Raw genomic sequence first — 27021 nt, forward strand, 5'->3', positions numbered from 1 at the left:
CAACAGCTGGAATTAATGAATAAGGAGGTGAATGAATTAATATGTCAACCAGGTGAACTGTGAAATGTAGGTTTTATAGGCATTATGTGCAATGAAAGACTTAGCATAATTCAAGGTAGTAAAAAATAGAAACTGACTCAATAATGATTAATAATAATGTTGATAAAAAATTTGATAGCTAATTTTTATGGATACTTTTTGTTTGCCTTGTTCAGTCACTCAGTCATGTCCAACTCTTTGCGAACCCATGGACTGCAGCATGCTAGGCTTCCCTGTCCTTCACCATCTCCCGGTGTTTGCTCAAACTCCTGTCCATTGAGTCAGTGATGCCATCCAACCATCTCATCCTCTGTCATCCCCTTCTCCTCCTGCCTTCAATCTTTCCCAGCATCAGGGTCCTTTCTGATGGGTCAGGTCTTTGCATCAGGTGGTCAAAGTACTGGAGATTCAGCATCAGTCCTTCCAATGAATAGTCAGGGTTGATTTCCTTTAGGATTGACTGGTTGGATCTCCTTGCAGTCCAAGGGACTTTCAAGGGTCTTCTCCAACACCACAGCTCAAGAGCATTAATTTTTTGGCGTTCAGTCTTCTTTATTGTTCAGCACTTACATCCGTGGACTGAATAGTCCATAGGGTAGCAAAGGGTCGGATACGACTGAGCCATTTTTACTTTCACTTTTCTCACACCCATACATGACTACTGGAAAAGCCATAGCTTTGACTAGATGGACCTTTGTTGTCAAAGTAGTGTCTGCTTTTTAATGTGCTCCCTAGGGCTTCCCTGTTGGCTCAGCTGGTAAAGAATCCACCTGCAATTCAGGAGACCTGGGTTTGATCCCTGTGTTGGGAAGATCCCCTGGAGAGGGGAATAACTATCCACTCCAGTATTCTGGCCTGGCGAATTCCCTGGACTGTATAAACCATGGGGTAGCAAAGAGTCGGACACAGCTGAGCGACTTTCACTTTCATGATTATCATAGCTTTTCTTCTACAGAGCAAGTGTCTTTTGCCTGGTACTATTCTGATATCTTTACATATCAGAATTCAAGGATTCTGATTCAAGGTCAAGGATTGGATTGTCAACTAAGACTGACATAAATTGAAGATGTTAATTAGTATTAAAACTTTACTTAAATATTTTGTCATTGTGAGGGCTTCTCTCAATGTCTAGAAGCTGCTTCTGCTTCTCCTGTGCCTTTTGATTGCTTGACTCTTTGAAATTATAAGTAATATATTTACAGTATATTTATCATATTTCTGAACCCACCCTCTACCAACCAAACTAAACAAAACCAAATGCAATAAAATATTTTCAAAAACATGTCTGAAGTTCCCTCTTAATATATTTTACAGTGGGAAGCTTTTATTTCATTTGGTTTTGTTTAGTTTGGTTGGTAGGGGGTGGGTGGGTTGAGAAATATGATAAATATATAGTAAATATAAATACATTCTTGCCACCAACAGATATCCACAATAGCAGTTTGTTGTATTTCTTTTGTGTGTATGTGCACATGATATACAATTCTTTCTTTTATTTGACCTTAGAATATTTGTGAATTTATATGATGGTTTTAATTTTCAATTTGTGTTTTCCTTCACCCAACCCTCAAATCAGGATGGAGATCCAGTTCGTCCAGGAGTGGCCATGACTGATCTTGCCACTGGCCTTTATGCCTACGGAGCCATTATGACTGGATTGATACAAAGATATAAAACCGGAAAAGGACTGTTCATTGATTGTAACCTACTGTCATCCCAGGTACCAATCCAAATAACATTTCAGATAATGGAGGAAAAACCTATATCTGTGTTATATGTTTTCATATTAAATCCTGTGGTCATGTGCAAAAACAAAAAACAAAACAAGAGGAACTGCTCCTCCTCCCCAAAAAAAAACCCAACAACAGCAAAAGCTGTTCTGTTTTTGTGTCCTTGATGTTGTAATATTAAAATCAGTGGACCACAAAAATTTTGTTTTAATGTGAATATTGCTGTGGAACCAGAATTCTAAAGACTGTTTTTATTAGGTCTGTTACTATTTTTGAGACAGAAATGCAGTTGTCATCTTTTTTGTGCCATAGACCATTTGGGTAGTCTGGTGAAGTCTATAGACCTTTCCTCAGAATTATGTTTTTGAATGCATAGAATGAGATATTTAGAATTACAAAGGAAGCCAATTATATTGAACTGCAGTTCTTTCAATGTAAAAGCCAAATTGTGTTATAATAGTACGTATGATTTTTCATTAATACATTAAAATAGAATTATCTATTAGAGGATTCAATAACCATTGCAATTTTAAAGTAGTGACTGAAGTAACTATAATATGATAAGAAAATGTGCTTAGTATTTACTGGTAATCAAGTCATACTTAGGCACTGCTCATACTCCTGTGGTTTGTTGCCCGTGTTCATAATGGAACAAAATGCTAAATTTACCAACAAAGGTTCATATATTCAAAGCTGTGGTTTTTCCAGTTGTCATGTATGGATGTGAAAGTTGGACCCTAAAGAAGGTTGAGCGCCAAAGAATTGATGCTTTTGAATTGTGGTGTTGGAAAAGACCCCTGAGAGTCCCTTGCATTGCAAGGAGATCAAACTAGTTAATCCTAAAGGAAATCAATCCTGACTATTCATTGGAAGGACTGATGCTGAAGCTGAAGCTCCAACACTTTGGCCACCGGATATGAAGACCTGACCCATTAGAAAACACCCTGATGCTGGGAAAGAGTGAAGGCAGGAGGAGAAAGGGATGACAGAGGATAAGTTGGTTGGATGGCATCACTGACTCAATGGACATGAGTTGGAGCAAGCTCTGGGAGATGGTGAAGGACAGGAAAGCCTGGCGTGCTGCAGTCCATGGGGTCACGAAGAGTTGGACATGACTGAGCAATTGAACAACAACAACATACTCCTGTGGTTTGTTGCTTACGTTCATAATGGAATAAAATGCTAAATTTAATTTAGAGGTTAATGAAAATAAAGGTATATATTTTTTTCCATTCAAGTTAATTACTTCCCAAAATTCTTTCCATAAGCTCCAGATTAAAAACACTTGGTCTGTATTGCTGTCAGTTATGTTATGCCAAGCGCTAAGCGCTAAGCAGGTAGAATAAAAGGATTATTGAACTCACTCTCAAATTGACATTTTGCCTACTTTTCACTGGATGAGACCTAGATGTTGTACTGTATGTGAAGGTTGCTTCTGAATAATTTTTCAGGGAGAGGAAAAAAAGAAAATATCTAATTTGTTCAAGGAGACATTTTAGTAAGGGAAAAAATACTTCATAGAAACCTCAGTTGGGAATTTCAGATTTAAATGGCATTCATGGGAAAATAGTAAACTTGGAACTCTCCTTTGGAGACTTTTTGTTTTCTTTTAGACAAAATTAAGGTGGTATATAGAGGCAAGAAACATTAGTATGGTTGAAGATAAATACTATTAATGGGTTTTCATTACTAGCTTTGAGTTACAGTCAGAGTTTTAATGGTTATATAAAAGAGTGAAAGAACTCTCTCCAAATGAATGATCTATCTCCTTAGCAGAGAGGCAGAGGTTAGGTATGGAGTGAAGTTGAAAGTCTTTTCTTCCCTCCCTTAATTTTATAGCTGCAAGGAACCTGAAATAGGTTAAGTCACTACATAAAAATTGCACACCCAGTAAATATGGAATCCATGAAGGTTTCATGGGTTTGTGACTTATGCAGTCACAGAAGGCACTGGGCTTAGTTTAAATGCTCTGCTGTCACTGCCTTGAAATTCTTAATAATTTTAAAAATTGGAATATAATTGCTTCATAATGTTGTGTTAGTTTCTGCTATACAATGAATCAGCTATATATGTGTGTATATATATATACACACACATATCCTCTCCCTCTTGAGCCTCCCACCAGCCCCCAACTTAGGTCATCACAGAACACTGAGCTGAGCTCCCTGTGCTATACAGCAGCTTCCCACTAGCTATCTGTAATAGTTTTTGTTTTTTTTATTTTTTTTAATTTTATTTTATTTTTAAACTTTACATAATTGTATTAGTTTTGCCAAATATCAAAATGAATCCGCCACAGGTATACATGTGTTCCCCATCCTGAACCCTCCTCCCTCCTCACACCCCATACCATCCCTCTGGGTCATCCCAGTGCACTAGCCCCAAGCATCCAGTATCATGCATCGAACCTGGACTGGCAGCTCGTTTCATACATGATATTTTACATGTTTCAATGCCATTCTCCCAAATCTTCCCACCCTCTCCCTCTCCCACAGAGTCCATAAGACTGTTCTATCTGTAATAGTTTTTGAATGAGAGGCCCTACATTTTTCATTTTGCCTCAGTACTCACAAATTAAGCAGCTCGTTCTGTATTTGAGGTTCTACTTAGGTCTCCTGATCTCTACCTGGACTGCTTTTCTTATAGTATATCAATTCTTAACCTGGGAAAAAAATTTCTTGTAGAGTATTATAGAGTTTAATTCTCTTCTGACACCTAACACAGTGATTCACAATCTGGAGGTGTGTGCTTCCCTGGGGGTGGGAATGAAGGTGGGTGAAGTCACAGGTGGGGCTGTTTCAAAGCGAGAGTACACTAAGTACAGACTCACGCATACTTAGAGTGTGTGTCTAAATCTGTTGTTTGCGTTGCTCCCTGAGGCTGTAAGTTCCATGTGTGCAGGAATAATGTTCATTTTTATTTATGTCTGTAGCCTTTTCAAAGCCCAAGTATTTGTCAAATAGCAGGTCTACCAATCTTTGGAGATAAGTCAGAGAACCACTGTTACCAGTGGATATGCCTTATATCCCTTAGATTTGCTAGGGAAAATTTGAAAAAAGTAGTGAACGATTGACTTAGGATAAGAACTTGATAAACAACTAATGATGAAATGATTTGCTTTTGGTGAACACAGTAGCAGTGATTTAGCCTATTATGTTACAGGTAACCCAGTCAAAGGTTGCTAAAATCACTAGTGTATTTAAGACTCATTAGATCTCTTTTAATAATTGACATAGAACATTATATTAGTTGCAGTGTAAACATGATGATCTGGTATTTGTATATATTGTGAAAAGGTCGTCATAATAAGCCTAGTTAGCTTCCATCACTATATAAAGTTACAAATATATTTTTCTTGTGATAGCTTTTAAGATATACTCTTTTAGCAACTTTCAAATGTGCAATATAGAGTCACCATGATGTACTTTATGTCTCCTTAACTTTTAAATTTTATTATTGCAAGTTTATGCCTTTTGACTGCCTTCACCCATTTTGCACACCCCTGTCCCTCACTTCAACCATCTATATATATATTTATATATATATATATGAACTTGATTTTTTTAATAAAAATAAAAAAAAATTTAGATTCCAGATATAAGTGAGATTCATTGATGGACACTTATTTTGTTTTCATAACTTGGCCAATGTCATTGACTACCCTTTAATGATAAAAATCTATTATGCCTTATTCTAGGGCTTTGCACTTGCACACATACTATTTTATTTAACCCTCATAATCATCATTTGAGGGAGAGAGGTAGATGAGGAATTTCTATTTTCATTTCACTTACAAGAAAACTGAGGCTAAGAGAGGTTGACCTGTTTGAGCAGCTGAGTCACAGCAAGACCTCTGGTTTCTGACATCCTGACTGGTTCTCTTGTCCCTGCTTAATGAAGGAAAAGCTTTGGCATTGAGAGACAGGCAAGCTTCAGTTTTCCTTTGGTGAAGCTAAAGAGAAGGCAAATTGAGTAAGAGGCAGGGGAAGCAGAAGAACACTCAGTAGTAAGGAAACAAATAGTGAGACTGCCCCTACTTCCCCAAAGCCTGCCAAGAGCTGCAGTAAGACAGTGCAACCAAGTAGGCCCTTCTGGATCAATATCTAATCATGTTTAGATCTGTGAGTGAAAACTGTCATGGAATTTAATGTTACAGATAAGTGCTTTTGTTGAGATATGAGAATCTTGAGAAAAATAGCATTTAGAGTCATGGGATGATGGGATTTTTTTGTTTCAGCTGTAGTTCACTGAACAGTCACTGTGTCCCAGGCTCTGTGCTCCAAAGGTTGGAGTGGAAGGCAATGCTGCTGTTCAGGGTTTACTAGAAGAGGCAACCAAGTTGGATGGAAAAGTTGGAGGTATAGATAGTTTGCTGTGGTGCCCTGACAGGGTTATAGAATGTGGCTGGACCTTATATGTCATGCTTCAGAATTTGGATTTTAACTTTTAAGACTTCTGTTTATCTCTCTGTAAATTCTGTTAGGTCTTTTCAACCAATGACCATGTTTGCTTGAATCCTTGCTGCTGTTGCCACTTCAGAATAACCTCTGAGCTGTGAGCAGTATCAGAGAGTTTCTGAAGGTGGTGACATGCAGGTAATAATTTATGCGGAAGCCTTCCTGAAGTGTTGTGCAGTGGGTGATAAGAGCCTGTTCATTCTCTGAACCCACTACAGCCTAAGCTCTCTTTTTTTGGATGCTGTGCCTCTACCCTAATTCTTTGGCTCTGGACTCTCTCTTTTCTTCTGATAAGGGCTTCTTCTGACTTAGGGATCTCTTTTCTCTGTTTTTTTCTTGTCTTTCTTCACTTTCCTGCTTTCATTCTGTGCTCTCAGCCTTTCTCCTTTTCCCTCCCTTTTTCTCCATCTTTCATTGTGTGGCACTTAAGTTGTTAGCAGTTGTCAGGACTTCCCTGGTGGTTCAGTGGTTAAGACCTTGCCTTAGCATGTAGGGGGTGCAGGTTGACCTTGTTCAGGGAGCTAAGATTCCACGTGTCTCATGGCCAAAAAAGCAAAACATAAAACAGAAGCACCATTGTAACAAGTTCAATAAAAACTTTAAAAATGGTCCATATCTTTTAAAAAAAAGTTGTTAGCAGTTCTGTTTCCAGATCTTACATCCTTCCACTGTACTACTCAGGAAAGTTTCAGAATCTTTCATTAGTTCCCATGGAACAAAAAAGAAGTGCCCTTGCCTAGAAGTCCTAGAACACAAGACAGTGACCATTAAGTGACTGAGTTAAGTGACTATTCCTGAACCAATTAATGAGACCGAAAGATAAAGAATACTAATTGGCTTAAGCCATTTCTGGTACAATGGATGGGGTTAACTCCACCCAAACTATACTGCTGTGACTGGAGAGAGGTGATTTCCTTAAAGAATAGTGGGGTTATTTTTTGGCCAGAGGAAGAGGAAAAGGATGACTGGCAGTTCAGTTCAGTCGCTCAGTCATGTCCGACTCTTTGTGACGCCATGAATCGCAGCACGCCAGGCCTCCCTGTCCATCATCAACTCCCGGAGTTCACCCAAACTCATGTGCATCGAGTCGGTGATGCCATCCAGCCATCTCATCCTATGTTGTCCCCTTCTCCTGTCCCCAATCCCTCCCAGCATCAGAGTCTTTTCCAATGAGTCGACTCTTCGCATGAGGTGGCCAAAGTACTGCAGTTTCAGCCACAGCATCATTCCTTCCAAAGAAATCCCAGGGCTGATCTCCTTCAGAATGGACTGGTTGGATTTCCTTGCAGTCCAAGGGACTCTCAAGAGTCTTCTCCAACACCACAGTTCAAAAGCATCAATTCTTCGGCACTCAGCTTTCTTCACAGTCCAACTCTTACATCCATACATGACCACTGGAAAAACCATAGCCTTGACTAGACAGACCTTTGTTGGCAAAGTAATGTCTCTACTTTTGAATATGCTATCTAGGTTGGTCATAACTTTCCTTCCAAAGAGTAAGCATCTTTTAATTTCATGGCTGTAGTCACCATCTGCAGTGATTTTGGAGCCCCCCAAAATAAGGTCTGACACTGTTTCCACTGCTTCCCCATCTATTTGCCATGAAGTGATGGGACCAGATGCCATGATCTTAGTTTTCTAACCCCGTGAACAGTATGTAAAGGCAAAATGATAGGATACTGAAAGAGAAACTCCCCAGGTTGGTAGGTGCTCAGTATGCTACCGGAGATCAGTGGAGAAATAACTCCAGAAAGAATGAAGGGATGGAGCCAAAGCAAAAACAATACCCAGTTGTGGATGTGACCGGTGATAGAAGTAAGGTCCGATGCTGTAAAAGCAATATTGCATAGAAACCTGGAATGTTAGGTCCATGAATCAAGGCAAATTGGAAGTGATCAAACAGGAGATGGCAAGAGTGAATGTCGATATTCCAGGAATCAGCGAACTAAAATGGACTGGAATTGATGAATTTAACTCAGATGATCATTATATCTACTACTGTGGACAGGAATCCTATAAAAGAAATGAAGTAGCCATCATGGTCAACAAAAGAGTTCAAAATGCAGTACTTGGATGCAATTTCAAAAATGACAGAATGATCTCTATTCATTTCCAAGGCAAACCATTCAATATCACGGTGATCCAAGCCTATGCCCAACCAGTAAAGCTGAAGAAGTTGAAGCTGAACAGTTCTATGAAGACCTACAAGACCTTTTAGAACTAACATCCAAAAAAGATGTCCTTTTCATTATAGGGGACTGGAATGCAAGAGTAGGATGATGGGCAGCTCATCAAAAACTATTCACCATGCTAACATACTGGGTTGTTTTGAGGTTCTAGTGCAAAAAAGAATATGAAAAATTCTTTGTATATACGAAAGTATTCTGCTGATGAGTAATATTAATTTTATTAGGCTATTGAAAAAGTATTTCCAGTGTTAAAAATATGCTGAGATTAAAAAGATGGCTATTGACATTATTTTATCATAATTATTATATCTTTTCATAATAGAGAAATCTTGACTAACTTCACTTAGTCTTTCAATTTAAGATAACATTGATTTGTTTTAGATCCCCAAACCAAACCACAAAATGATTAAAATCTGCTTTATGTAAATGGGAAGTGCTAGTTCTAGATACTTTTCAAAATAACATAGCAGGAAAGTACATTTTAAAAAAAGTATTCATTTTCTCTTTTTATATAAATGTTCACTGTCATTAAGCAGATAACATTTGAACTTAATTTCAGCTGCCTGAAAAATGACTGCCATTTCATGCAGTCATAAAAAACATAGTTTTCTACTCATTTTGATTGCATTACATAGGATGACAAATGAATGATTATAACATTCAATATCAGTTGCTAAAAATGAAATTTTGTACCCTTCTCTTAAAAGTGATCTAATGTACAATAGACAAATTACACTTGATTTGAATAGTAGCTAATAATTAACTCAGAGATGATTGCCTCAACCACAACAAAACCATTTCACTGCAGAGACATGACAGTTGCCGGGATGTGGTTTGTAGTGGGCACAAATTTTTTTGTAGTTTCAAGGCTATAAACTTTTAACCCATGTCATAAAATTCTTTGATTTTTTTTTTTTAGTTTTAATGTGATTTAAAGTTGTCAACTGAAGATTGTCTAATGCCAGCATCTAGACAGTATTCTTTAGATGATATTGGTAAATAACAAGGAAGTGGGTTTGGATGTGGTTCCAATTATTCTGTTGCTCTTATTCTTCTGTTGTGGCTTAGAGAAATATCTTTTGGAAGTTTTAATATCCTTCCTGTACTTAATTGCAACCAGGCTCCCCTAATTACTACTACAATGAGTTTTTTTTTATCACCAAACTTCTGTAATTATTTTCACATATAGAATGTTGTGGCATTTTTGATTCACTTTTTCATCCTTGTTTGTATATTGTTCATATTCTGTTGTTCATTCACTAAGTCGTGTCCGACTCTTTGTGACCCCATGGACCACAGCACTCCAGCCTTCCTTGTCCTTCACTATCTCCCAGAGTTTGCTCAAACTCATGTCCATTGAATCAGTGATGCCATCTAACCATCTCATTCCTGTTGCCCCCTTCTCCTCTTGCCTTCAATCTTTCCCAGTATCAGGGTCTTTTCCAATGAGTTAGCTCCTCGATCAGATGGCCACAGTGTTGGAGGTTCAGTTCCAGCATCAGCCCTTCCAATGAATATTCAGGGTTGATTTCCTTTAGGATTGACTAGTTTAATCTCCTTGCTGTCAAAGAGACTCTCAAGACTTTTCCAGCACCATAATTTGAAATTATCAGTTCTTCAGTGCTCAGCTTTCTTCTTGGTCCAGCTCTCACATCCGTACATGGTGACTGGAAAAACTGTAGCTTTGACTATATGGACCTTTGTTGGAAAAGTGATGTCTCTGCCTTTGAATACACTGTCTAGGCTTATCATAGCTTTTCTTCCAAGGAGCAAGAATCTTTTAATCTCGTGGCTGCCGTCACCATTCGCAGTGATTTTGGAGCCCAAGAAAATAAAACCTTCCACTATTCCCACTTTTTCCTGATCTATTTGCCATAAAGAGATGGGACAAGATGCCATGGTCTTAGTTTTTTGAATGTTGAGTTTTAAGCCAGCTGTTTCACTCTCCTGTTTTACCCTCATCAAGAGGCTCTTTATTTCCTCTTCATTTCTGCCATTAGAGTGCTATCATCTGCATATATGAGATTGTTGATATTTTTTCTGGCAGCTTGTGATTTATCCAGCTTGTGATTTATCCAGCTCGGCATTTCAACTGATGTACTCTACATATAAGTTAAATAAGCAGGGTGACAACATACAGCCTTGACGTACTCCTTTCCCAATGTGGAACCAGTCCATTGTTCGATGTCTGATTCTAACTGTTGCTTGTTGTCCTGCATACAAGTTTTTCAGGAGGCAGATAAGGTGGTATGGTATTCCCATCTCTGAAAAATTTCCATGGTTTGTTTTGAACCACACAGTCAAAGGCTATAGTTTAGTCAATGAAGCAGAAATAGATGCTTTTTGAAATTCCCTTGCTTTTTCTGTGATCCAACAGATGTTGGCAATTTGATCTCTAGTTCCTCTGCCTTTTCTAAATCTAGCTTGTACATCTGGAAATTCTTGGTTCATGTTCTGCTGAAGCCTGACTTGGAGACTTTTGAGCATTACTTTGTTAGCATGTGAAATGAGCGCAATTATGTGGTAGTTTGAACATGCTTTGGCATTACCTTTCTTTGGTACTGGAATAAAAACTGGCCTTTTCCAGTCCTGTGGTCACTGCTGAGTTTTCCAAATTTGCTGACATACTGAGTGCAGTACTTTAACAGCATCATCTTTTAAGATGTTCATATTTAAGATAGATAAAATTTTAACTCTCCTTATTGCAGCACATTTTTATGGATAAACTTTTGAATTCAAGCAAGCATAATAATCTGAAATTCATCTTTTTGTACCTCTAGATACACTTGTATTTCTACTTTTCCTATTTAATCTATATCTTTAAATTTTTTTATTGAGGTATATTTTACATATCATAAAATTCATCCTATATTAAGGGTGACCATTTAATAGTTTTTAGTAGATTTAGTGAGTTATGCAACTATCACCATAAATCATGTTTGGAATAAATAATCTATAGTCACCTCTGGTCTGGGTATTACCTATCCAGGTAGAATGGACCAGTTCTTTTTTTTTTTTTTTTTAAACTTTACAATATTGTATTAGTTTTGCCAAATATCGAAATGAATCCACCACAGGTATACCTGTGTTCCCCATCCTGAACCCTCCTCCCTCCTCCCTCCCCATACCCTCCCTCTGGGTCGTCCCAGTGCACCAGCCCCAAGCATCCAGTATCGTGCATCGAACCTGGACCGGCATCTCATTTCATACATGATATTATACATGTTTCACTGCCATTCTCCGAAATCTCCCCACCCTCTCCCTCTCCCACAGAGTCCATAAGACTGATCTATACATCAGTGTCTCTTTTGCTGGAATGGACAAGTTCTGATGGAGGAGGATGTAGGGTTGTGCTGACGCAGAAGAATTCAAGGACTATTATGACTTCTGTGGGCCCAAGAAAATTTTGCCTTTATGCATCCTTTCTTCCATAAACATATTTGAATTATATATTTATAATTGCACTGGTGTAAGTTCAGTTCAGTTCAGTTCAGTCGCTCAGTCATGTCCAACTCTTTGCGACCCCATGAATTGCAGCACGCCAGGCCTCCCTGTCCATCACCATCTCCCAGAGTTCACTCAAACTCACATCCATCGAGTCGGTGATGCCATCCAGCCATCTCATCATCCTCTGTCGTCCCCTTCTCCTCCTGTCCCCTCCCAGCATCAGAGTCTTTTCCAATGAGTCAACTCTTTGCATGAGGTGGCCAAAGTACTGGAGTTTCAGCCTTAGCATCATTCCTTCCAAAGAACACCCAGGGCTGATCTCCTTTAGAATGGACTGGTTGGATGTCCTTGCAGTCCAAGGGACTCTCAAGAGTCTTCTCCAACACCACAGTTCAAAAGCATCAATTCTTTGGCGCTCAGCTTTCTTCACAGTCCAACTCTCACATCCATACATGACCACTGGAAAAACCATAGCCTTGACTAGATGGACTTTTGTTGACAAAGTAATGTCTCTGCTTTTGAATATGCTATCTAGGTTGGTCATAACTTTTCTTCCAAGGAGTAAGCGTCTTTTAATTTCATGGCTGCAATCACCATCTGCAGTGATTTTGGAGCCCCCCAAAATAAGGTCTGACACTGTTTCCACTGTTTCCCCATCTATTTGCCATGAAGTGATGGGACCAGATGCCATGATCTTAGTTTTCTGAATGTTGAGCTTTAAGCCACCTTTTTCACTCTCCTCTTTCACTTTCATCAAGAAGCTTTTTAGTTCCTCTTCACTTTCTGCCATAAGGGTGGTGTCATCTGCATATCTGAGGTTATTGATATTTCTCCCGGCAATCTTGATTCCAGCTTGTGCTTCTTCCAGCCCAGCGTTTCTCATGATGTACTCTGCATAGAAGTGAAATAAGCAGGGTGACAATATACATCCTTGACGTACTCCTTTTCCTTTTTGGAACCAGTCTGTTTTTCCATGTCCAGTTGAATGTAATTAGTTATTATGTCCATTTTTTCTTCTGATTTAAAAAAAAATTAAAATTAAAGCATTTATGTGTACCCCTAAAGCATTGTTGGTCTTAGGCACTATCAGTTTAGTTCCGTTCAGTTGCTCAGTCGTGTCTGACTCTTTGTGACCCCATGGACTGCAGCATGCCAGGCTTCCCTGTCCATCGCCAACCCCTGGAATTTACTCAAAGTCATGTCCGTTGAGTCAGTGATGCCATCCAACCATCTCATCGTCTGTCATCCCCTTTTCCTCCTGCCTTCAATCTTTCCCAGCATCAGGGTCTTTTCAAATGAGTCAGTTCTTTGCATCAAGTGGCCGAAGTATTGGAGTTTCAGCTTCAACATAAGTCCTTCCAATGAACACCCAGGACTCATTTCCTTTAGGATGGACTGGTTGGATCTCCTTGCAGTCTAAGGGACTCTCAAGAGTCTTCTCCAACACCACAGTTCAAAAGTATCAATTCTTCAGCACTCAGCTTTCTTTATAGTCCAACTCTTACTTTCATACATGGCTTCTGGAAAAACCATAGCTTTGACTAGATGGACCTTTGTTGGCAAAGTAATGTCTCTGCTTTTTAATACGCTGTCTAGGTTGGTCATAGCTTTTCTTCCAAGGAGCAAGGGTCTTTTAATTTCATGGCTGCAGTCACCATCTGCAGTGATTTTGGAGCCCCCAAAATAAAGTCTCTCTCTGTTTCCACTGTTTCCCTGTCTATTTCCCATGAAGTGATGGGACCAGATGCCATGATCTTAGTTTTCTGAATGTTGACTTTTAAGTCAGCTTTTTGACTCTCCTCTTTCACTTTCATCAAGAGGCTCTTTAGTCTTCGCTTTCTGCCATAAAGGTCATGAAGTCGCTCAATCATGTCTTACTCTTTGTGACTGCATGGACTATAGCCCACCAGGCTCCTCCATCCTTGAAATTTTCTAGGCAAGAGTACTGGAGTGGGTTGCCATCTATGTATCTGAGGTTACTGATATTTTTCCCGGTGATCTTGATTCCATCTTGTACTTCATCCAGTCCAGCGTTTCTCTTAATGTACTCTGCATATTAGTTAAACAAACAGGGTGATAATGTACAGCCTTGACGTACTCTTTTCCCGATTTGGAACCAGTCTGTTGTTCCATGTCCAGTTCTAACTGTTGTTTCTTGACCTGCATACAGATTTCTCAGGAGGCAGGTAAAGTGATCTGATATTCCTATCTCTTTAAGAATTTTCCAGTTTGTTGTGATCCACACAGTCAAAGGCTTTGGCATAGTCAGTAAAGCAGAAATAGACGTTTTTCTGAAACTCCTGTGTTTTTTCTATGATCCAACAGATGTTGGCAATTTGTACCTAATTAATAAGTCAGCTCTGGAAGAATTTCCTTGAGAACAGCCTAAAATGTGCCAAATCTGTGAAGAGAGACTATCCTGCATCCAGGAAGGAAGTGGAAGCTGAAAGTTGAGATTATGCTGAAGGGTGAATAGAGGATGGAAAGATGGAGAAGCAGCAGTCTGTGACCAAAGAATTTGAGAGACTGGAGTCGGGAGAGAGAGAGAGAGAAAAAAAAAAGTATATTATCACAAAGTTCAAGTGTTTGGGCACTACAGGTTTGCGCTTGAATCTCCCCAAGAAGCCTAATGCATTCCTGCCTTGAAGGCTTTTGCCAGCTTGCCAATCCTTGGCTGTTCATGTGTGTGCACTCAGTCACTTCAGTCGTGTCTGACTCTTTGCAACCCCATGGACCATAGCCTGCCATGCTCCTCTGTCCATGGGATTCTGCAGGCAAGAATACTGGAGTGGGTTGCCATGCCCTCCTCCATGGGATCTTCCCAACCCAGGGATGAAACTGCATCTCTTGTGTCTCCTTGATTCTTGTGGCCAATTTTTAATCCCCATCTAATTTCTGTTCTGTAACTTGCTAAGAGTTCCCATTTCTCTCTGAGTTTATATTTAGGGGATAAATGAATATGAACATTTAACTAATATTAGGATGAGTAAGTAAGAAGGTAAAGACACACCAAAAAATGAGAAATCAGATGACTTCCAAAGGAAACTACGAAGAATTTTATATAATTATTTTATGTTATTATTTTTTACTATTGGTTCAATTAAATGCAAGTTGACTGCATTAAAGAACATCGTTCACTATTTTTTTTTAAAAGAAGTTTAGGCAAGATGCAAGTGTATAGTTGAGGATGCTCTGATTTTGTACAGATGAAATTTACTTATATTCATGGACATGTCATATTTTTATATGACGTGGGCCATAGTGAGGGAAACCAGGGCTTTTAACTTGTGCTGATTGGTAATTGGGAGAATGTCTCAAAGGAGAAAAGAATAAAACAGGAAGACAGATTTCATTGTGATGTAATTTAATTCTCCCATTAGATACTTTAAAACAATTTGGTGCTTTCAAAATGTTCTGAAAATTAGCAAGATAGTTAAGATAAAAATATAAAAGAAATAGGAGAAAGAGTCATTGGTCTTGACAAATATTCCCTGAATTTAAATTTTGTCTTTGCAGGATCTTGTAGAATAGTGAACCTAATCGATTGTTCCTAAATGTAAGCTTCCCAATCTTAGAATCAGTTCTATTCTCTTACTAGAGTTAGAACAATTTGTTTTTGTTGTGAAGTTAATCAATTCCACCTTCATCTTTGTGGTTTCTAGGGTCAGAAAATTTTATACTGGTAGACTAAAATATAGTATTACATCCTTCTGTATTGTCTCATTGATGGTGGCTCTTTACCTGCTCTGAGTTATGGTCCAACTGGTTCCTGGTGGAACATAGCTATTTGATCCCAAGTCTTATGTCATCATTGCAGCTAATAGATAAAACATTTAATTTCTAGGAAAATCACTTTGGTTCTTCACAGAATATGTATATGAGGTATAAGGACAAATGCTTTTTTCAATTTTTTTTTGTAGCCTAGAGTTGTTATATACCAGCAATTACCAGCAGCTGATTAGCTAAAGTGCTTAGAAATTTTGATTTTCTGGTTATTTTTATTTTCTAGATAACTGAGAGCAAAAAGAAAACTGTTTTGATTTCAACCATTTTTATAGAAAAATCTTCTAAAATGCTTAGTTTACTTTTCTATTATGGTAAATACTGTATACTAAATATATTTTCACTTTAAACGTTATAATTTTGGTCTTTACTCATTTTAGGTACTAAGAAATTAAGTTGAATCTGAAGTAACAAATTCATCCATCCATTATTCATCTTTCCATTTATCCACACTTTTTTCTTATGCCAAATTATATAAGTGATAAATAAACCAGCCAGTTTCCTGCCCCCATGAAATTTACATTGTAGTTGGATATATAGACAATAAACAAGTGATAAGTCATAAATTTGCATGAGGAAATAAACAGTTTGATAAAGATAACAGGGACAGTTCTGTTAGCCAGGGCAAGGTTATTCCAGATGGAGGGAACAATTAATACAAAAGCCTGAAACAGGACAAAACTTGGCACGTCCTCAGTTCAGTTCAGTCACTCAGTCATGTCTCACTCTTTGCGACCCCATGAATTGCAGCTCGCCAGGCCTCCCTGTCCATCACCAACTCCCGGAGTTCACTCAGACTCACGTCCATTGAGTCAGTGATGCCATCCAGCCATCTCATCCTCTATCGTCCCCTTTTCCTCCTGCCCCTAATCCCTCCCAGCATCAGAATCTTTTCCATTGAGTCAACTCTTCTCATGAGGTGGCCAAAGTACTGGAGTTTCAGCTTTAGCATCATTCCTTCCAAAGAAATCCCAGGGCTGATCTCCTTCAGAATGGACTGGTTGGATCTCCTTGCAGTCCAAGGGACTCTCGAGTCTTCTCCAATACCACAGTTCAAAAGCATCAGTTCTTCAGCGACAAATCGCCCAATGAAAGACATCCCTTAGAAGTTGACATTAACACTAAATCTGGCTAAATAGTCATCTAAATAAATGGGAGGTGACATCTAATCTAAATAATAATCCAATATTCTGTGGTTAGTAGGCCCATTAGAAGTTGGAAGTCAGTAACAGACTGTTCATTCTTGTGGGGAGAGAATTTATTGGCAGGATACTAGATCAAGCCTGTAGAGCAAATGTTGCGTTCTGGTGCTGTTTTTGTAGAATGACAGTGAAATCAACACAGCATTGCAAACAGTGTTAAATTTTTTCTCCTATTTGGGCTTACTGGAGACTGGTATTGAGAAGGTCAAGACAGGTTCTGGAAAAGGAGTGCTGTGATTCTTAACATAATAATATAAGGTGCAACATTGTGAGAAGTGCTATACACTTGCTGACTTTGGAGTAGACGGTGTATTGTATAGACTGTTTATGTTTTCCAAAGTTGAATTAAAAACATAATAAAACTTATATTTACTTTATGCTAAATGTTGTTCTAAGTACATTGTATATATTAACTAATTTATTTCCCCAATAGTTCTGTTATCCCTATTTTACTGAAGAGATAGCAGAAACATAGAAGAGCATTGTAACTTGCCTTGTGTCACACAGACAAATAAATAGCAGAGTTGGGACCTGAACTCAATCTGCACAGAGACTGTGCTATACTTCTACTCTCCTTAAGAGTATAAGGCCCACCCAGTATTCATTCATTCATTTATTTATTTACTTAAATGTTTATTGAGTTCTTAGTGCCAAGCATGCTATTATTCCTGGAAATGTTACGATGAATAAGTTGACTGGGGAATATATTTTAGCTTTTAAGAGAGGTATACAAATATAAGAAATCTTGGCCTATCTTTTGGGAGAGCAATTTTGGTAAGTAATATGGTTAGCACTGAGCAGTAGAACTTACCATAAGGATTGTACATTGATCTTGTATCTTGCAATGTTGCTGTGTGTTAGTCCCTAAGTCATATCTGACTCTTTGTAACCCCATGAACTGTATAGCTCGCCAAGCTCCTTAGTCCATGAAATTCTTTAGGCAAGAATACTGGAGTGGGTTGCCATTTCCTCCTCAAGGGGATTATCCCAACTCAGGGATCAAACCCGTATCTCCTGCATTGTAGGTGGATTCTTTACCATCTGAGCCACCAGGGAAGTCTTGCTGGGCTTGTGTTTTTAGTTCTAACAGTTATTTTAGTGGATAATAAGATTTTCTGTATATAAAGTCATGTCATCTATTAATACAGGTAGTTTTACTTCTTCTGATATAGATGCCTTTTATTTCCTTTTCTTGCTTATTGCCCTAAGTAGAAAGAACACCAGTACAATGTTGAATAGAAGTGCCAAGAATAGACATTCTTTTCTTTTCATGATTTCAGGGCCAAAAATCCAGTTTTTCACCAGTATGCTATTAGTTGTGGCTTTTTACACTGATGCTCTTTATCAGATTGAGGAAATTTCTTTTATTTTTTGTTTGCTGAATATTTTTATCATGAAAGAGTGTTGGATTTTGGCAAATGCTATTTCTGTGACTATTGAGATCATTAACTGGTTTGTATCACCTATCCTGTTAATATGTTATTTGATTATTGATTGATTAGCAACTGACATTGATTTTTATTTATTGAATCAATTTTGCATTCCTGGGGGAAAATCTCAGTTGATCTTGTTGTGTGAATCTTGGTATAGTTGCTATATTTAGTTTGCTAGTATGTTGCTAAGGATTTTAAGGTCTATATTCAAAAAGGAGAATTGCCCTGTAGTTTTCTTTTTACTGTGATTTTTTTTTTGTTTTGTTTTTTACCAGTTTTAAGTATCAGGGTGATATTTCATAGAATGAGTTGTTTTCTCCTCTTCTAGGTTTTGGAAGAATTTGTGAAGAATTGGTACTTTTTATTTAATTGTTTGTTAGAACTCATCAGTGAAGGTAAAAAAGCCTGAACTGCTTCTTTTTTGGGATAAATTTTATGACTGTTAATCTGGGTATTGTATGTCTATTCAGTTTTTCTATTTATTATTTAGTCAGTGTCAATAATTTGATTCATTGTAGAATTTTTCTATTTCATTTAGCTTATTTAATTTATTGGCAAATAATTATTAATAGTAGTCTTATATAATACTTTTTTCCTATAAATTAAGTACAAATATTCCCTCTTTTATTCATGATTTTAATAACTTGAGTCTTCTTTCTTTTTTCTTGGTCAGTCTAGTTTAAGGTTTGTTAATTTTGTTGATCTTTTCAGTAAACCAACTTTGGATTTCATTGGTTTTCTCTACTGGTTTCCTATATTCTATATTTCATTAATTTTACTTTTATCTTTAGTAGTTTCTTCCTTTCACTACTTTTGGGTTTAGTTTGCTTTTCTTTTTGAGGTGTCTTAAGGCAGAATGTTAGGTTATTGATTTGAAGTCTTTCTCTTTTTTAATATAGGTGTTTTCAGTTATAAATTTCCCTCTAAGAACTGTTTTAGCTTCATATCATAAGTTATGGTGTGTCGTGTTTTGCTTTTAGTCATCTCAAGTTACTTTCTAATTTCCTTTGAGATTTCTTCTTTGATTTGTTAGTTTTTAAGAATGTTTTGTTTAATTTCCACCTGTTTGTAAGTTTCCCAAATACCTTTCTGTTACCGATTTCTTGCTTCATTCCATTGTAGTTGGAGAACATTCATTATGGAGTTTTAAGCCTTTTAAATTTGCTGAGGCTTGTTTTTTGGTTTATCTTGGAAGATGTTCTGTGGCTCAGTGGCAAAAAATCCGCCTGCCAATGCAGGAGACACAAGAGACATACGTTCAATCCTTGGGTCAGGAAGATCTCCTGGAGGAGGAAATGGCAACCCACTCCAGTATTCTTGCCTGGGAAACCCTAGGGACAGAGGAAACTGGCAGGTTATAGTTCATAGGGTTGGAAAGCCGGACACGACTGAGCCTACATGCATGCACAGAACACGTTTCATGTGTGTTTGAGAAGAATGTGTATTCTGCTGTTGTTATGGAGTGTTGTATAGATGTTTGTCAGGTCTAATTGGTATACATGGGAAAGTTTCGTGTAACACTTGAGGGGCTATTAAGTTTTTTTTTTTTTTCCGAAACAGCTGTATTATTTTTGTATTCTCACCAGCAATTTATGAGGTTTATAGTTTTTCCACATTCCTGTCAACACTCACCATTCTCCATAATTTTTACTTTAGCTTTTGAGATGGGTGTGAAGTGGTTTTGATCTGCATTTTTGCATTTCAGGTCTTCTATTTCTGTGTTGATTTTCTGCCTAGTTGTTATATTAATATCTATTATTGAAAGTGGTATTTTTAAGTCTCTGTTACTGTCTGATTGTCTTTTGCTTCCTTCAGTTTTATCAGTTTTTGCTTCATGTTTTGGAGGCTCTCATTAATAAATGTATGTTTATAATTGTTATGTCTTATTGCTAAATTGAGCATTTTATCATTCTACAATGCAGTTTGTTTTGCCTCTAGTAACAATTTTTGTCTCAAAGTCTATTTGTCTGATGTTCTTATATACTCAGTCTGTTTTTGGTTACCCTTTTCATGATGTATTATTTGCTAGGGCTGCCGTAACAAAGTGCCATAGACTGGTGTCTTAAGCAACCAAGTATTTGTTTTCTCACAGTTCTGGAGGATTGAACTCTATGGTCAAGGTGTTGTCAGGATTAATTTCTTCTGAGGGCCGTGAGGGGAGGATCTATTCCAGGCCTTTCTCCTTAGCTTGTCGATGGCTATCATTCCCTGTGTTTTCACATCATTTTCCTTCTGCACATGTATGTCTGTGTCCAGATTTTCTCTTCTTATAAAGACATCAGTCATTTTGGATTAGGATACATCCAAGTGACCTCATTTAAACTTAGTTACATCTTAAAAAACCTTATGTCCAAATCTGGCCACTTTCTGAGGTGCTAGGGTTAGGACTTCAGCCCAGAGAAGTTGACACATAAAATTAACAGTCTCAAGTGCTACCTCCCTACATATGTAATTTAAGTTTTTCTAATGGCCACATTATGTGTGTGTATGTGTGTGTGTGATCGAACACACACGTGCACGCATGCTCAGTCGCTGTCATGTCTAACTCTTTGTGACTCTTTGTAGCCTGTCAGCCTCCTCTATCCATGGGATTTCCCAGGCAAGAATACTGGAGTGGGTTGCCATTTCTTACTCAGGGATCTTCCTGACCCAGAAATCAAACCCAAATCTTCTGCGTCTCCTGCAGTGGCAAGTGGATTCTTTACCACTGTGCCACCTGGGAAGCCAATGACCACATAAAAGAAAGTAAAAACAAATGTAATTAATTTAAATTACATATTTCATTTAATAGGCCCCCAATTTTTTATTTCAAAATGGAAAATTGATATAAAACTAATGAGAAGATAGTTTACATTTTTTTCTGTACTGTCTTTCACATTTGAAATGTACTTTATACTTATGGCTCATCTTAATTTGAAATATCCTCATCAAAGGCTTAATAGCCACATATAGTTAGTTAATGGCTATTGCAATGGCCAGAACAGTCTCAGAATGCAGAAGAATGGGAACATGCATAGAGAGTCCAGTATTTCCTTTATTCCTTTCCCACTTGTTTGACAGTAAAAAGTGGTATTTAACCATAACCTTTGTCCACTTTCTACTCTTTCCCTATTATTACCTGTGGTAGACCAAACGATGGCCAAGAAAGATGCCCATGTCCTTATCCCTGGGACCTGTGATTATGTTACCTTACATGGTTAAAGGAACATCATAGATATGATTAAGTTAAGACTTTTGAGGCACTTCCTTGGTGTTCCAGTGGTTAAGACTTTGCCTTCCAATGCAGGGGGTGGTTTGGGAACTAAGATCCCATATGCCTTGAGGCCAAAAAACCAAAACATAAAGCAGAAACAATATTGTAACAAATTTAATCAAGACTTTAAGAATGGTCCACATTAAAAAAAAAAAATCTTAAAAAAATGAGTTTTGAGATGGGGAGATTATCTTGGATTATCTCCCTTGGCCCAATGTAATTACAAGGTTTTTTTAATAAGAGGGAGGCAGAAAGATCAGAGTTAGTAGTTTAAGATCTGACAATGGCAGTAAGTGGTGGAATGTTGCTTGGGGTCATTTGTAACAGTAGCAATAGGAAACCAGTTCACCGCTTTAGCAGGTAGATGTGGCTACAGAAAGTTATGGTTTTATATATAAATTTTAGTTAATATTAAAAAAATCTTGAGTTCTATATGAATGAGGGGCTATATTAATTCTGATTCAAGTTTTACATCAATGATTAATTCAGCAATTTTAGTTTTTTGGTGGATTTTCATAGGGGCAGAGGATTAAACATTGCTGAGGGACAACTGCCAGAAATTTTGGTGTTGCTCTAGAATCCATATATTTATCTCTAAAATTACAAGAATACTCTTCTTCTTGGTGGGATAGTTTGTTTTTGGTTCAATCCATTCCTCCTGAAGCTGAACCACACTTACAGGGTGGGTGATCAAACAGATACATTCTGAGGTTTTATCTCAAGGAAGCTGCAGAAACAAAGCATGGTTTGAAAACATGTAAACCATTGACTCTTTTCTGAAATGATGACTTCCTTTCCACTAAATTGCTCTGTAATTCTTTTATATTTTTGATTCTATTGACCTCAAGCCAGGCTGCAATAGTTAAATGAGTACATTCTCCTTTGGCCTTTTGTTCACTCTATAAGTGCAGTTTGAGTCTGAAATTTGTAATTCTTTGAGTAAATACATGCTTTTAAAATTCTGTAACTGTAGTTTCAAGTCCACTGTACTAAGATATGTTACTCTCTTATAAGCCACTGAGGGAAAACAAAGTGCATCGTTCAGTCTTTTAACTACAGAAGGCCTTGACTTGAGAAAGTAGCTTGCTGAATCATTTTATTTCTCTGACATTGATACCTTATTGAAAATCTCCTTCATATCTTCTAAATATCCTTAAATTGTTGCAGATTGATTTGTAATAGTATGAAATAGTTGCACAATATTGGTCACTGCCTCCATCATATTATGTAATAAAACTGATTTGTAATATTTAGAGCATAAGTTTTCTGTCAATGAAGCCTGGACTTAATAAGCATCCTTGTTTGACTCACATTAATTATTGAAAAACTTCCTCCTCTTTTTCATCTGTTTCATATTGGTAATGAGGACTTTTCTGTGTTTAACTCATACTTAACATTATTTTTTATGGCAGCATATGAAGTCTTTTTTGTTGCCACAATAACTAACAGGGTATTAAACATTTTTGGTGTTGTTGTTCTTATTCTTGTTAAAAATTTCAACTTGAGTAGTGTTTGACACTCATAAAGACTGAATTTGAAAATGCCACAGACAGAGAAGCCTGGCAAGCTACAGTCCATGGGGTCACAAGAGTCAGACACAACTCAGTGACTAAACCACCACCAGCACCAAGCTGCATGTTGAGGCTTTAGTTTATAACACTGATGCTTCGACTTGGCTGTACATTGGAATCATCTGGAAAGTTTCAAAAACTACTGCCTTTGTCCACCCTAAGAGATTCTGGTTTAATTAGTATGAGGCATGGCCTGGGCACTGGGATTTTAAAAAGCTCTCCAGGTCATGCTAGTGTGCAGATGAGTCTGAGAATTGCTGTTCCATAAAATGAAATCCAAACTTACGGTATAGGAAAGTCACCAGGCAGCTTTTTTTTAAACATATTTTTTAGAGCAGTTTTAGGTTTACAACAGCATTGAGAGGAATGTACAGAGATTTGTCATATATCCCCTGCCCCACACGTGAAGAGCCTACATCCACCAGAGTGTATCAACATCATTCACCAGAATGGTACTTATTTTAAACCAAGAGTTAACCTACACTGACACATCTTAATCCCCCATAGTTTACCTTAGGGTAAAGCCCGTAGTTTACCTTAGGGTTCACTCCTTGTGTAGTGCCTTCTATGGGTTTGCATAAAAATGTAATGACATATACCCATCATTATAGAATCATGCAGAATATTTTCAATGCCCTAAAAATTCTCTGTGCTTATCAGTTAATTTCCTGTCTCCCCACTCTGGCAATCAGTGATCTTTTTATTGTCTCCAAAGTTTTGCCTTTTCCAGAATGTCACATAATTAGAATCATACAATATGTAGCCTTTTAAAATTGGCTTCTTTCACTTATTGATATGCATTTAAATTTCCTCCATGTCTTTTCATGACTTGATAATGCTTTGCTTTTTAGTGCTGTATAATATTCCATTGCCTGTATGTACCAAGTTTTCACAACTATGAAAAAAAAGCTACTATAAATATCCATGTGTAGGTTTTTGAATGGCCTAGTTTTCAACTTCTTTTGGGTAAATACCAGTAGTGCAATTGCCAGATCATGTGGTAAGATTCTATTTAGTATTGTAAGAAACCACTGAACTGTCTTCCAAATGACTGTACCGTTTTATATTCCAGCCAGCAATGAATGAGAGTTCCTGTTGTTCCACATGATCACCAGCAATTGGAATTGTCTGTGTTCTGTTTTTTGGCAATTCTAATAGGTGTGTAAGTGTCCAGGGAGCTTTGTAAAAGAACAGATTTCTGGATCTCACATTCAGTTGTTCAGATCCAGCGATCTGGGGCAGGATTCAAGAGCCTGACAGTTTGAAGCAGCATCCCAGGTGACTCTGATGTAGTAGAACCCGTGGGTCACATTTGAAAAGAAGGTGTGTTTTAGAGTAAACCTGTATCTCTGTCACATATCATCTTGATACTCTTAAAGTTAAATGGCATTAAAGTTCCCCCCAAGTTTTTTTTCAAGACTCAAGTCATATTTGAAGCAACTTTCCTGGCTGGTTCCTGTGGGTTTGGTTATGGATGTCACTGTACTTGAAGTTTTAGTTCTGTGAACTCTCAAGGGGCCTTTAGCTTGTCAGGAAACCAACAGAGCAAAGAATGGTTTAGAAAGAACCTTATAGCTTTAAATGACTTTATGGCCCATTGAGCACAGCTTTAACAATGATGATATGGACTAACTGCAGATCAGCAGCTGGTTTGACGGTGGACTTGCAGTCCCTAAGACTGTGTGAACTCCCCATCCTGAACCTTTGAAGGGAAACAGCTGCAGAAGAGGGATGTTTCAAAGGGCCACAGACGTGAACCTCAAGACTCCATTTCTCACATACTGGTGATCAGAGTTAACATATTTGTCTTTTTAATCATGCTTACTCCCACAGACATGTTGTTAATCATGGCATTTTAAAAATGAAAGAATTTAAAAGTTGGCTTAGCTGCTAATTGGAAAATATACTTTACAAAACAATTAGATTTTAAGTAGTTCTGTGAAGGTATTTATTAATTTAAGCAAAAGCTGTGTTTTCTTTGTGTAAAAATATCAATCACACGATTGAAATATATAAATAGAGACAAACATCTTATTGTTCATTGTTTCTTCCTGATGATTATAGTTGAGTGGAGCACAGGACTTTTCTATACTTTTAACAAAAGAAATGCATGTCTGGGGGAGAAAATGCCAAAGATACACAAATGTATAACTTTGAACTAAAACTTTTTTGGTCATTCCACTCCTTAGCAATAACTATGATTCAATGTTTGGTGAATATTTCAGAAAAAAATAGAAGAACTTATTTGATGTGTCAGTGTAGGTTCATCAGTTGTAACAAATGCACTACTCTGGTAGGGGAATCTTTAGTTGGGGAGGCTGTGTATAATGTGGGGTAGGACATACATGGGAAATCTCTGTACCCTCTGCTCAATATTCCTGTGAACCCAAGACTACTCCAAAAAATAGAGTCTGGTAAAAACAAAAAACAACACCCCCCATACAAACAGCAGCGACAACAAACAACTCACTGATGAGACTTTTTTTATATATAATTATTTTGTCTTAATGGTATAATCAACATAATATGGTTTGGGATGAAAACTAGACTTAAGAAATCAGTTTTCATAATGTAGACATTGTGCTTGCTTGGCTTCCCTCCTCTCACGCCCACTTTCCTTCTCCACCTGTGCCTCATTGCTGCATCTGTCTCTTTTTGGAGGTTCCATAGTGCAGGTACTGCTGGTCAGGGATCTGCCTGCAATTTCCTTTGCTATTTGGAGCAGGTGTTTTCAGACCTCCTCTCTGGCTACCCACTGAACAGAATTGAGAGTCCAGAAATAAATCCTTATATTTATAGTCAACAAAAAGTAGCGAGGCAATTCATTAAGGGAAGAATTGTTCAATAAATGGTGTTGGGAAAGTGATGTCCATGTGTAAAAGGGTGAACTGAGGTGCTTACCTCCCATCATACACAAAAATTCAGTAAAAATGTATCAAACAACTTTAAGAAGAAAACACAGAACTCCTTTGAGACTGTGGGTTAGGTCAAGATTTTGTAAATAATACCAGAAGAATGGTACATCAAATTTTTAAGTTGACAAACTGGACCTCATTAGAATTCAAAGCTTTCGTGCTTCAAAGGACAGAATTAAATGAAAAAAGATAGACTAGAAGATTGCATCACATATCTAATAAGGGACTTGTATCCAGATTTTAAAAGAACTCTAATCATTCAGTAAGATAACCCAGTTAGAACATGGGCAGAAGATGTGAATAGACATTTCACTAAAGAAGATACACAAATAGCTAATAAGTACGTGAAAAGATCAACATCATTAGTCATTAGGGATAAAAACAATTGAGATATCACTTCACACTCATCAGAAAAAGTGTAATTAAGACTTCCTAATTTATTCACAAATAACAAATATTGGTGAGAATATGGAGAAATTGGAGCCCTCATACATTGATATCAATTAATGTACAAAGGTGCAGACACTTTAGAAAACTTGACAACTTTGTAAAAGTAAATTAACTATGCCCCAGCAACTCCATCCGTTCATTTCTTCCCAAGAGAAAAATACATGTTCACACCAAAACATGCACGCAAATGTTCATTAATTATAGCCCCAAACTAGAAACATTCTAAATGTCTTTTAACTGCTCAGTGGATAGACAAAAATGTTATAGAGTGGTAAACCACCACTAATAAAAAAGAAGTGAACTGAAACATACAACATGGATGAACTTCAAAACATGTTAATGAAAGAAGCCAGACTTGAGACACTTCACATATTTCATTTCTGCTGCTGCTGCTGCTACTGCTAAGTCGCTTCAGTCGTGTCCGACTCTGTGCGACCCCATAGATGGCAGCCCACCAGGCTCCCCCATCCCTGGGATTCTCCAGGCAAGAACACTGGAGTGGGTTGCCATTTCCTTCTCTAATGCATGAAAGTGAAAAGTGAAAGTGAAGTC

At 37.6% G+C, this 27021-nt stretch overlaps 1 protein-coding gene across 4 annotated transcripts in view; it reads left to right on the forward strand.

Moving 5' to 3' along the window:
* SUGCT (succinyl-CoA:glutarate-CoA transferase) overlaps positions 1-27021 on the forward strand; it is a 787630-nt gene that overhangs the window by 105633 nt on the left and 654976 nt on the right. For all 4 annotated transcript variants that reach the window (XM_005888147.2, XM_070369345.1, XM_070369347.1 and 1 more), the window contains one exon: positions 1616-1759. In XM_005888147.2, the coding sequence (XP_005888209.1) occupies positions 1616-1759 (144 nt within the window). The remainder of the gene's footprint in view (positions 1-1615; positions 1760-27021) is intronic.

Source organism: Bos mutus, chromosome 4, assembly GCF_027580195.1.
Source record: "Bos mutus isolate GX-2022 chromosome 4, NWIPB_WYAK_1.1, whole genome shotgun sequence".
Taxonomy (NCBI): domain Eukaryota; kingdom Metazoa; phylum Chordata; class Mammalia; order Artiodactyla; family Bovidae; genus Bos; species Bos mutus.